A 12,417-nucleotide genomic window follows, 5' to 3' on the forward strand; every position below is an offset into this window, starting at 1 on the left:
TCCACAGATTCTAATGGTGCATTCAAACCAAATGCGAAGCAACATTTTTTCAAAATGCAAACTCTGTGTAACAAGATGCTTTGATGTGAGATTGTGTGCAAGTGAAAATATTTCAGCTATACCAAAAGGTTTGCTTAATACTATGATGCAACAATCCATCAGAGTCACGTAGAGTCTCCTGATGTTATTGATAATAAGAAAAGTAGGTAGAACTATAAGGTTCAATTTCTCCTTTAGATAGACAAAAAAACAAAAACCAAATAGCTAGTGCCAGCCCCCAGGCTCGTAGCAAATGCACTTATGGTATAATTTGAAAAGCCTATGTTGCCTCATTGTCCAGTTATTGCGTGTTCAGGCCACACACCCGTCTGGTGAGGTGACAACAATACCCCATCAGCCTTATACAGCTGACGAGTAAAAGAAAAGGACTTGGAGAAAGTGAGTGAAATCACAGGACGGTAACAGTAAGGATAGCAATTTGTGAAAAGAGGTTTCAGTAGCTTGATTCCAATTATCAGCTCTACTCTTCCTCAGCCTGTGTGCTGTGAGGGGTGAATATTTGAGGGTTTCCAACATGACCAAATACTAGTAGACAATGGGAAATTTCACTTTGCATTTGGTGTGATTAACAGCACAAGAGACCCGGAAAAATCTGGAATATCCTTCACAAACTTCTTGTATTGGTCTTTATATAGAAGCGGGAAGCAATGAAGTGAAAATACATTGTACTTAAGTACAGTAACAATCTTCAGGGATTTGTACTTTACTTTTGTTGTTTTTTTTCCCTATTTTTTTCTTTAATTGCACACCTTCTTTGACTTGCTAGAAACCAACTAAAAACAGATGGGATGGTTGTGCTAAGACATTACATGTCAATTGCATTATGGCTGTAGACTAATGACAACATCAGCCTTCAGATTGACTCCCTTTTGCCCTGACTTTAGCAATAAAATTTTGTCTCCCACTGGGAATAACATTTCCCAAGGTAATGGTGCAATCTTGAAAACAGAAAAAAAAGAAGCATTTTTGTTTTCGAGATAGCTTTCCATAATGGATGCTGGACCTGGAGTAACCCTGCAACCTGTATCTGCCTTCTTTAATGCCCTTCTGGGGGAGGCAAAGTCGTCAAAGCAAGAGAGTCACGGAAATTGCAAGTAAGACAAGTATGAACCTTAGACAAGCACTCAGGGACTTGACAGAGCTCAAAAGCAACATTCAGTTAGATTATTTCCACTAGATCAGTAAGAAGCAAAACCTGCCAACTTATTAGCCTTATACAGAGTGGGGGGAGGGGTGCAGGGACTGCTTCTATTACCACTTTATATATAGCAGCTATACAAACTATGAATGGATACATAGAGTAGTAGAACACACACAATGAACAAAGATTTAAGGCTTAGTGGATCAGTTAGATACTTATTATTTTCCTGTGTGGCTTTTAAGGCAAAGGACTGAAAATAACTCAAAAGGAGAAATGGCATCATTTTCTTATAAACAAGTTTTTTTTTTTTTAAAGGTTTATTAGTTTTATTTTTGTGAAATTTACCTTTATGCTTGGAGACTGCTCTGCTCTGACCTGGTAAAAAAAGCATGCACTGAAAGCCACATGCTACAAATCTCTATGATAACACAAACTGTCACTTTTTAAATTGAGGAACTGGTCCATGAAGTCTGCTCGGTGACACTTGCAATTATGCTAAACATGTAAATACACGTATTTTATGGCTCTGTGTCAATAACCACAGCACTGTGGTATTTGTATAGACAACAAGGCTGCCTTTGCTAGAAATGTTTATCAACTGAAGTACAGGAAGACAAACACGCCACTTAAACTCATTCAACAGGAATTTTTGGGGTTCAAGCACAACGACTGAGAACTTTAGCGTGTGCACACAGTTTCTGTGACTTCTGCAAAGAAAACAAATCAAACACTAACATATGAAGACATGCATAGCTGTACCCAAACTACACCACAGATATTCCTCCTGCAGGTGTTTCCTGTGACTACCTTTGCCAGACCAAATGTAAATTAAACAAGATGAAGCCAATTATTTTCCTTAAGGAAGCGCACGACATAATGAATGTATTACGCATCAGGCAGAACACATTAAATCAACATAACTGCTGCAAACAATTCAGAAAAATGTGGCATTTATATACACAGTATGTGTTGATATGATTTCCTAATATGGCCTTTGGCTTCATCAGCATTCCTCCTGCAAAATCGGGATCATCCACACTAGTGAATGCATTAATCTCCTCGCCAACTCTGATATTACCCTCATTTATCAAAACGCAGCGGGTGCATCAGGACGCCACGAGTCGGCTTTTGATCTAAACTTTTGACTTTTCTTCTTTCTTTTTTTTTTTTAAACCTACACAGGTGCGTGACATGTATTTCTGTCAGACTAACTTGCTATGGTGGAAGGCATTAAAGCACATGTTATATTTAGGACCATCAAATTCGCATCTGTAAGTAAAGACACAATGGATACATTCTTCTTGTACTGGAAACTCATTTTAATTCATGGCTGCTGTCATGTGACATTTTTAGTTATCATCCTGGTACTTCGTGCAAAAGGTTTCACAAACACCTCTCTTTCAACACAGCCACAAATGAAATGTTTTAGTCTAGGAGAACACAGGACAGAGACTCAGCACCATCTAGTGGTGAGTTGCAGTGATTCAGTTCAGTTTTTGTTGATGGGGCAGTGGGAGCAGTTTAGAGCCGCATGGAGACCGGCGGTGCTGGCGATTGCAGCTCCTGGTCCAACAGCCGGAAGAGCATGGCACTTTTGTTGCTCTCCAAGATTTGTCCCAGAGAGCGGTGGAGTTGAGCCTGCAGATAGTGCACGTCCCGCAGCCGCTCCTTACAGTTCAGCTGGGAGAAATAGGCGGCGGCCTCGTTTAGTGTGTCGAGAGCCGAAGCTGCTAAACGCAAATCTGCTGGGACATAAACAGCAGTATGCAAATGTAGATGAAAACCGTGCAGCACTATGAGCAGAGGCCCAATATGTGTGGTGAGGTGGTGTGTCAGGGGAACAACGTGTTACCTGCTTGCCCTTGTCTGTTTGGCTTGAACCCAGCCACCGCAATCTGACAGCGGGCTGCCAGCAGCATGGCACGACCTTTGTCCATGACTGCTCTGTGGGCCAGAATAGGCTCGATGGCTTCATGCAGCACATTCAGAGCCTGCTCAGGAACCCCCAACATCAGCTGCAGAAACGAGAGACAACAAATGCAATAAATAAACCCTGTGGCGATTTTTGCACTAACGCAAGCCGGTATTTGCACAGCTAAGTGAAGTCTCTTTTAATGCTGCGGCTGACCTGAGTGAAGGCCAGGTGAAGGATGGTTTCCGAGGCCAGTGACTGGAGGTGGTGCTGTCTAGCTAGAGCCAAGGCCTGCAGGAGAACAGGAAGAGCTGTGGAGAAGCCAGATGACTCCCAGTGGAGCTCAGCAGTGGACAGCATCACTCTGAAAGAGACATAAAATGACTTTGTGTGATCTCTGAAGCATAAATCCCAAATTACATTTATGTTGGGATCTTCATATCTTTATAGATTGATGTATAGTTTGAACTTAATTCCTTTTAAACAAGTTTGATTGGACAAATAAAAATAAATGATAGTAGAATAAGTGCATTTATTCAATTTGAATGGAGGCGTGACAGTATGAGAAAACCGGGTCCTACCTGATAACCATCTCTGTACACTTAGTCTTCTCACAGCGAGCCTGCAGCTGCTGTAAGATGTGGTATGCTTCAGTGCTGCGGTTGACAGCCTTCAGAACTTGAGCTTTCCTGTCACAGAGCACACAGTTATTGTACAACTCAAATGAAAAGTGTATAGGGCAGCTAATGTTATAAGAAGGCCTGCAGATTCACTTATTTGAGTTACCTGTAAAGACCCTCTAGCTGATTTAACGCAGTGATAGCTGTGACTAGAGGCTCTGCCAAGTGATATTTCCCTTCGTTCATATGTCTCTCAAACTGGATTTTCAGATCACACAGCATCCAGAGCTGCATTTGGGACACAGAAAAGTAATTTCATTAAAGTGAAATTATACCATGAATTACAGAATAAATTAACTCTGTAATGTTTGTTTGACTAATTCTACACGGCTCAAGAAAGATTAAGTAAAACACTTGATCATTAGAGTATAACACAAAGTGAGTTAAACTTTGGGGATTAATCTGTCCAGTTAGGATGCACAGACCTTTGTGAATTCATTTCACCTGCTTTGGTGCAAATGAAAGAGGACTAGAGAGGCAACAATAAGACAACCCACAAAAAGTGAATGCTGGGCAAACACCAATGAATGGGAACAGGCAGGTCTGCTACTGGCACCCCGTTCTGTTCACAGATGAGATGAGGTTCACACCGAGTAATGTGTCAGACATGGAAATGTCTGAAACACTGTAGAAAATGTTTTGATGCCTCCAACTTAATCTGAGAAGATAACAGGATAACAGTAACAGACAAGTCAGGTCTTGTTTACTCCGGCAAATACCAACTGAGCTGCATCGTTCTGGGCTGTGAGCACAAAGGACGTCAGGCCCTCAATTCACCCTCATGAAGTCCATTTGTGTCTTGTCAGAAACGTGTGACAGCCCATGGAAGATCATTCTGTAGGGCTCCTTTTGTTCCACCTTGGATAAAGAAGGGGACATTGGGCCTGCTGCTGGGTTCATGCCTTTTTACCACCCTGATATCCACTGCATTCCCAAAACTCTGCACACTGCACTGTACCATCCTGGAGGAGGTAGACTACTCTTGCAACCTGAATAGACTGAGGGTATTGAGCCATGCTACTAACAGTGAAAAGAAAAACAAAGAAAAACTATGGAGAAAAAAAAAAAATCCCACAAGAGGGAGAAAGAGAAAGCAATGGCCTGGGGCCACAACCGGCTAAACCATTCCCTTTTTGGGAATTCTTGCCTTTCCACTGCACCTGTTGCCACTTTCATTTTTACCAAAGCAGGTAAAGTGAGTTTGCACTGCTTTATTCTTCTTAACTGGACTCACTGAAATCCCTGACATATAAATAATTTTGTGTTATACTCTGATTATTAGGTGTTACCTTAACATTTTGGTAGCATATTACATTTAAATTAAAACAGCGTGTACAATTATAACTACAGCATATTCTGTCTTCCACAGAGAGACAGCCAACTGTTGTTACAGCAGGAGAACTACATCAGTAAACACGACCAGAGCTTATTTCCCAACTGTTTTAATTAAAAATTCTGAAAGTGACACACATGGTAATTAGTTTGCTATTTGACACAAGGATGCAAAATATAATTATCATGGGGAAAACAATCCTCCACATGAACTACTGCTAAAAATCAGAGTAACTACATCTGCCTTCTCCGCTTTAGGCTACACTTATATTATTAATGTGGGCTGGTGAAGTTCATCCAACTTTAAATCTCATATTTAATGGTAAAGCTGAGAAGCTGAAAGAACATATTCGTTTCCCTTTTTTGTTTCCAAAGCACAGACTACATAAAAAAGATGGAGGTAGTCAACATAACACCATCATCTGGTAAGCAGGCTCCTGTTTCAATGCTTCGAGCCAGCATTTTGGCTGTTGCCTTGACATTTTTAAACCAGACGTGACAAGTGACGGGTGGATGTGACTGAGAATTTAAAGAACAGTGCAGGCATCTAACACGAGGAAGCCCACCCTAAAGCATACTCAGCTTCATCACCCTTTCTGATACTAAGGGGGATAAACTGCAAGAAAATCTCGTTATATTCAGAAAGACTTGAAACCAGCAAATGCATTCTATAAACACACCATGATAGCATTTACTAAAGTCACAGATCAAGTGAGCCAAAGCGATATTTTCCCCACAGACATAACTACAATCACACTATTTTTTCCCCCCCACAGAAGTCGTCACCTCCTGTGGGCTCATTTGAAAAAATACAGGCATTTTTCTGCCCATGTCCACCTTTCATGCACAGCCTTTTATGTACAAAGTAGCAAGTAAACTCTGTGATACGTGTCAGTGATTTTCCAGAAAATAAAAATATCTAACAAGGCTTTGGAACAAGTTTTTCTGGGTCTGAAAACTTAAAACTCTTATTTTTCGACTTTGTCCTCTCTGAACCACACTGAGAAGCACAGTGTGGTTCAGAGAATGTACCTTGGCATGCTGTGTGTGAGGAGGAAACTGTTCTTTCAGATGCTGAATAATCTCTGAAACGGCACCGTACAGGCCCTGCAACACAAGCAGAGGTAGATGAGATCGTGAGTTATGTTTTGAACTACAGCCAAGAACACGAAAGCAGACCTGGTCAATTTTTCTTTAATGTCTAAGATACGCAACAGCAGGGCAGACAGCAGGCAGACTAGATGAAATCAAACGCGTTACCTGCTCAGCGTGTAGCTCGGCCAGGTGACAGAGGACCACAGCGAAGGCCTCTGTGTTGTTCTGCTGGACCCCGAAGTTAACTGGCTCAAGACTGCTCATGTTGAGAAGCAGCTGGGCCTGCTGCAGAGACATCGTGCTGCAGGAGACGCAGGAGGCCGCGTTAATGACTTACAAAAAAACCATGTTTTTCTGCACTTGAAAAGTCGAACTTGTGCGGGAGATGTCTGGCTGTCCAAAATATGAATCCATGCGTACAACATCAGGCATTTCAGCCACTTCACTGATTTGATTTAATATGAATGGTTAAGAAGCTGGCGTGTTAGTATGCAGTCAAAAGTGAGCACAAGTGGCAACTGTGTGTTACGGTGGCAAAGTGAGGAGCCTGACCTCTTTCCATACATCCTCCATATGGACGTAGTCTGAGCCAGGCTGATCTCGATCAGCTCCGACAGACTGTGCTTCCAGTGAAGAATGTCTGTGTCCTTCAGGGCATCCATCAGCTTGTGTGCCGTTTTACCCTGTGTTGCCCCCTGCTGGACCAATGACTGAATGCCCAGAGATGCCAAATACTGTAAATGGAGAGGATTAACAACGTTTTAAAATCTAATAATAAGTCAATTTCAGTGAGCAAATATAATATTTTGCTGCTCGTGTGTTACCCAATTATTTTCTGCATAGCATTCTCTGAGAAATTTACCTCCTTATGAAAATTGGGCCAAAGCAATTTACAAATAATAAAGATCCAAACCACTTTAATAGAGGAATTCATATGTGACACCTCATGTTGCACTCACTGGCAGGCAGAAATGGGCAGCCATTTTTACTGAATCCTCGGTTAGCACAGTGCTGTCAGAACCCTTCATCTGTTCCAGTGTGTAGAGCCAACTCTGATGGAGGAGAGCGTGTTAGATTCAGACGTAATTAACAATCCATCATGGCACAATCACTGAAGTGAAGATAATGAAGTGGGAACCGTTGTACCAGACAGTGCTGCAAGCACACATGATCATTGGACTCCTGGGCAATCCGGATAGCCTCCTGTAGAGCCAGATCAGCCTGTTGACTAACAGGAGAGAAAAGGGAAAACATCTTTGTTTTTTTATTCTTTTCTATGGAACTTGTCCATGTACTTGGACGCCTCCAACTCCTCCATTAGTACTCACTAATGGCCGAAGCGACAGTGCAAGCTTGCCAAGTTAAGAGCAGCGTAGCGGAGACTTCGACCGTAGCCCTCGTCCCCATTGCTCTTTCCGTCATTTCCAGACAAGATGAGGCGATCAAAATAATGTAAGAGACTGTGGGCCGACAGGAAGATGTCCTGGACTCTCATGCTGTTCAAGTAGTTCAGATAATGCTGAGGAGAGAGAGAGAAAACAGAGCTAATGAAGGAGACACCGACCCGCTGACTGATCTGTTTATATAGTAAGGAAAAGTTAAGGAGATGAACTTTACCGCCTCAGCAAAGTCAGGATTAAACTTCAGCATGTTGTTGAGCTCTTCCTGCAGAGCAGCGGGCTTTAGAGCTTTATTCTCATCATTCTTGAGTAGGTAAGCCTGCAGAAAGAAGTTTAAACATGGTGTCTGTAAATACTATAACTGAATTTTAAAAATGTATTTATTGCATTCAATCTGTTGATATGAAGACTCTAAAGCTGTATACACATTGGTAGCAGACTGCAGCGACGATGAGGCCACAGAAAGCTTGACGACTTAAATTAATCATGGTTAAAAAATGTGCTGGTGACGTGAAGTGGGTGGGGCCCACGATAAACCCTTCTCACCTACCAGACAACTACCAATGACAGTGAAGAATACTGTTGATTGATATATGACCTGCTAGCAAATACATTAAGGCGTCACCTATGCAACTGGAACTTGGACTGTGTGCAAGCAACCAGCAATCATCTTCAAGGAGATGTGCGAATTGCTTACAGTGTGTACGCAGGTGTAGTGTCCCACCTTAAAGTGGACATGAAACACTGCATGTATTAAGGCTACTTTACACCATGGAGCCCTACTCTAAAAAACTATCATAGCCTTAACTTTGTATTTAGAGCATGCTTAGCACCATCTAGTGCCAGTGCAGAACATGACGTCACTGGCTTGGTTGGTTGCTGCTAAGAGACTTAGATTAGTTTATGCTAGCTACAAACATAAATCAGCAAATCAACACATCCGAGCATGACTAACAGGTGGATTTTCCTGTTTCAGCCAAACAAAAAAGTAACTTTCAACACTTATTTCTTAAATCTGGCTTCACAGACAGAGCTAAATCTAATGCAGTTTTTAGAGTAGGGCTTAATTTAGCGTTAATACATGTAGTGTTTCATGTCCACTTATAATCAACACTCACCTGTCTGGCAAGAAAGTACTCTGCTTGTTTTTGTGAGAGGGGACCTCTGCTTGGAGTATTGTCACTTCTGCAACACAAATTAGGAGGTGACGCCAATCAAAAACAACAATGCCAAAATGTTTGAGGGCACAGCTGAAACACTTTCACTCACCGAAGCTCTGACTCGTGCAGTGGGGTGTCCAGCTCCTCCTTGTCCACTCTGTCACCTACAGTATCCTCAATGCTGGTCAGGTCCATCTCTGAGTCGTCTGCGACCAAGGCCGGCACCTGGCCGTCCATAGGCTTGGCATAGTGACTGTGGTAGTAGTGCTGCAGGGATTTGTACAGCTTGTAAACCTGACTGAAAGAAAGCTTGTTGTAGGCCAGAAGCATGTGTCGCATAAAAAGACCTGAAAAGGCGTGAAAATATTGTTTAATACAATACTTTTCAATGAGTTTTAACAATTCTCAAATCAGATTTTCACTGAGTTATAATCAGGACTGCAATAAGGTGCAGATTACTCACCTACTACACTAGTTTTGTAAGCTTCGGTATCAAAAGCTGTGAATGGAGTGGGAAGAGTAGAAAAGAAGTACTCCATGTCTTTCAGCTCTCCATCTGCCATTTCATGGAGCCTTTAAAGGAGAAACAACACTGTGATCCACTACAACATCAGCATTTAAACTTTATTGCGTTTTAATATTACACCAAGGGAAGTGAAATCTAAGGCCCAGGGACCAGAATTTAAATGGCAAAGACTCCAATTCAGCCCAATGGATGGCTTTGGAATATGTGAAGGAGGGCACAAATGTGGGACTTTTGACTGTATTTTTCTAAGTTTTATAGCTTTTCCTACTGATAAAAACCTCAGCAATGGCCATTCATATTAAACCAAAAGTAATGATATACAGATAAAGAGAAAAAATCCTGTTTCTTTCATTATCTGCTTTTGAATATTTTCTTTCTTTCTTTTGTAGTTCTTACAATGAGCCACAATAAAAAGGATTTTTTCTATGGCCTAACAAATCCTCTTTTTTATATTTACAGGGCCATCTGGGCAATGAGCTACCAAGCTTTATTCTTCCATTTTACACATTTATTTCTTACAATTAAAGCCAAAAGAGTTGTGCTGACAGATTTCTTTTAAATCACTAGAACATTCCTTTATCATGTAGAAAAATTGAGCGCTACTGCTAAAATTGCACTTCTTTCCTTATACTGAGATATATCAGGGATTAAAAATTCCGTTAAACTTCTTTACACTGCCCACTTACATCAAAATTAGCTAATTACGGCCCACACAACAAACTGAGTAGGACATTGGCGTGTAGATTTTTACATGTGAACATAAAGCATCATCTTTTTTCTTTCACAAATGGTAGAATGAAATCAAATGGAACAAGATCGATTTCTACCTCAATTTGACAGCATATGCAGTCTGTGGACAACACTCCTCCACAGTCTTCAGGAACTGGCCGAGAGTCAGGTCTGGACCCTGGTAGATCACAGTGAGCCAAGGTAAACAATGCTTCAACAACAAGGTGAAGCATTCTAGGGTAGTTTTAGTTTCCAACATTCATAAAAACCAACCTGCTGTAGGGGGAGGATGAGCTTGTTAAGTCGCCTTCTCTCTGGCAGTGTTATCTTGGAGGCAGTCATTTCATACAGCAACGCTAACACGGAGATTTTATACGGAGTCACCCAGTCTTTAATGCCAAACACGTTAGCATGGACGACTCCGTTCGTCATCATGGGATTAAAATACAAACTTTCGTGCACACTCGCCATCTTCAAAGCGTTCACATCGATTCTGACGTGCGCTCGATCAACATTTAACAGAGAGGAATTTTAACGATAGTCGGCAGCCGCACATCACATCGGCGGTGACTAGCTAGTTAGCCAGCAACCGGGCGTACCGAGTTAATGTAACGCTAGCTAAGTCGTTTGAAAAGTAAAAATACATCAGAGCCTATGCACGGCTAGCCTGCAGATGTACTGTTTTAAATGGCAACACGCAGATGTTTTATCTTATGAGTAAATTTGGCGTATTTTAAACGTGTTAAAAATATTTTCCCTCTCTGGTTTCAAACCGCCCTCCTTCTGTCGCCTTAAAAATACGTCATAGAGACTGTTCCTTTTTTTGTTTTTAAATAAAACTTTATTTTCATGTTTCAAGGAAGGCTATGGCGGCAGTGACAAAACGGGAAATAATGGCGTTAAAGGAACAACTCTGAGTACAGACAACAATACACAGCATACGTGGTGCCGTTTGATTTATGAAGCTATTCTCGTAACTGTAGCCTGAAGCACACCTGCGCTTTCACAGTCGTCACCTGAAGGGATCATTATGACTCTACACTGCCCCCTGTGGTAACAATATGCATTTTTTTTTCATATGTTAGGGTCTTGGTAGTTGAATTCGGATCCCCGGGGCCAAGAAAAACTTTTCAAAGTGAAATATGGAATATTATAGTATTTTAAATTTTAATAAGTCTTGGAAATTCTGCCAAAGGCGACACGAGTGACTACACACAAAAACACAAAGAAGTCAAATTCAAATAGGGGAGGTGTGTGACATATACTGCTTCACCGTCAAAGGGGATACATTATGTCAGATACATATTAAACTTTGCCACTGATTTCCAGTCTGACTATAGTACTGTGCAAAAATGACTCAGTCCTAATTTGTTTATATTTGGCTAGCAAGGAGCCAGACTTTCGTGTAATTCTTTAAAGCTTTTTCTTTGGAGATCGGTTGATTTTTCATTCATTTTCAGTTCAGTTCAGTGTCCATTTTCAGAGGAATATGTGTTTGATTTTCTTTGTTTGTTTTGTTTGTTTGTTAAGCCACTGAACTATAAAGCATTCAAGCATAAAAATGGCACCTAAGTCAAGGGATGAACCTGTGTTGTGTCTACACTAGGGTGACGATATTTTGATTTCCAAAAAACAGTCATTAAGAACTTTAATAATACTGTTTGCTTAAAGAAAACATTAACATATTTAAACAATGCCTTCTCTGTGTGGTTAATGAATGGTGAAATAAAAAATGTCTTACAGGCTTTTACAAGTCAACAAGTGCAAAAAAAGAGGACAGTTGGTTGCCCTAGTCTACACTTAACAGACATCTTAGCAAATAACAAATTTTAAACTGTATCTTTAAGCACTTTGTTACTCACAGCCTGTCACAAAAACACATCATTTGTTTCCATTTCTTTAATTTATGAAAAATGCCAAAGTTTGCACAAAAGAGAATTTTTTCACCAACTAGGTGATTTCCGGTGTTCTATTAGCTGAAAACTAGGCATATCTCATCGTGCTTTGCAGTGTGTTCTTGTAAACGGAGGAAAAAAATGGCAGGCTTAAATACCTATACAACACAAGAACAATATCTTAAAGTCATGTCCTCAAGAAATAGGAAAAAATCCAGCAAAGACCCAACACGGGACCCAAGCTTCACAAAAATTGGACACACTGCTAGCGCAGTAAAAAAGGTTTATATAGAAAAACACAGAATGAAACGCTGTCAGTCATGGATTGGCCTCCCCAGAGCCCAAAGCTCAACTAAAGCTATGTGGGATCATCTTGACAGGGAACAGAACAGAAGGACAGCCAACATTCAAAGAAGAGCTTCGAATGTCCTTCAAGAAGCCTGGAGAACTATTCTTGAAGACTACTTAAAGAAATGGTAAGAAAGCT

At 41.0% G+C, this 12,417-nt stretch overlaps 1 protein-coding gene across 2 annotated transcripts; it reads right to left on the reverse strand.

Moving 5' to 3' along the window:
* Nucleotides 1-2,347: 2,347 nt before the first annotated feature.
* Nucleotides 2,348-11,015, reverse strand: anapc5 (anaphase promoting complex subunit 5). Of its 2 annotated transcripts, none has more exons than XM_013271618.2 (17): nucleotides 10,309-11,015; nucleotides 10,134-10,213; nucleotides 9,244-9,353; nucleotides 8,890-9,127; nucleotides 8,739-8,805; nucleotides 7,838-7,939; nucleotides 7,549-7,739; nucleotides 7,367-7,448; nucleotides 7,180-7,272; nucleotides 6,773-6,954; nucleotides 6,386-6,521; nucleotides 6,158-6,232; nucleotides 3,900-4,021; nucleotides 3,695-3,802; nucleotides 3,330-3,477; nucleotides 3,054-3,216; nucleotides 2,348-2,946 (listed from the first exon to the last, which is right to left on the reverse strand). In XM_013271618.2, exons 1-17 carry the CDS (start codon nucleotides 10,504-10,506, stop codon nucleotides 2,723-2,725), a joined length of 2,319 nt encoding a protein of 772 aa, XP_013127072.1. In that variant the 5' UTR covers nucleotides 10,507-11,015; the 3' UTR covers nucleotides 2,348-2,722. The 2 variants fall into 2 exon arrangements, with proteins under 2 accessions (XP_013127072.1, XP_013127073.1); XM_013271619.2 differs by having other exon boundaries at nucleotides 2,348-2,943; nucleotides 10,309-11,013.
* Between the last annotated feature and the right edge of the window lie 1,402 nt (nucleotides 11,016-12,417).

This window comes from Oreochromis niloticus, linkage group LG12, assembly GCF_001858045.2.
Source record: "Oreochromis niloticus isolate F11D_XX linkage group LG12, O_niloticus_UMD_NMBU, whole genome shotgun sequence".
Taxonomy (NCBI): Eukaryota; Metazoa; Chordata; class Actinopteri; order Cichliformes; family Cichlidae; genus Oreochromis; species Oreochromis niloticus.

Bases quoted from the DNA above. Each gene is read 5' to 3' on its own strand.
- anapc5 (XM_013271618.2), bottom strand. From the start codon at position 10,506: ATGGCGAGTGTGCACGAAAGTTTGTATTTTAATCCCATGATGACGAAC. The intron at 7,740-7,837 runs GTAAAGTTCATC...CTCTCTCCTCAG, and splicing joins ATCCTGACTTTGCTGAGGCG to CATTATCTGAACTACTTGAA. The intron at 4,022-6,157 runs GTACATTCTCTG...TCCCAAATGCAG, and splicing joins CTCACACACAGCATGCCAAG to CTCTGGATGCTGTGTGATCT.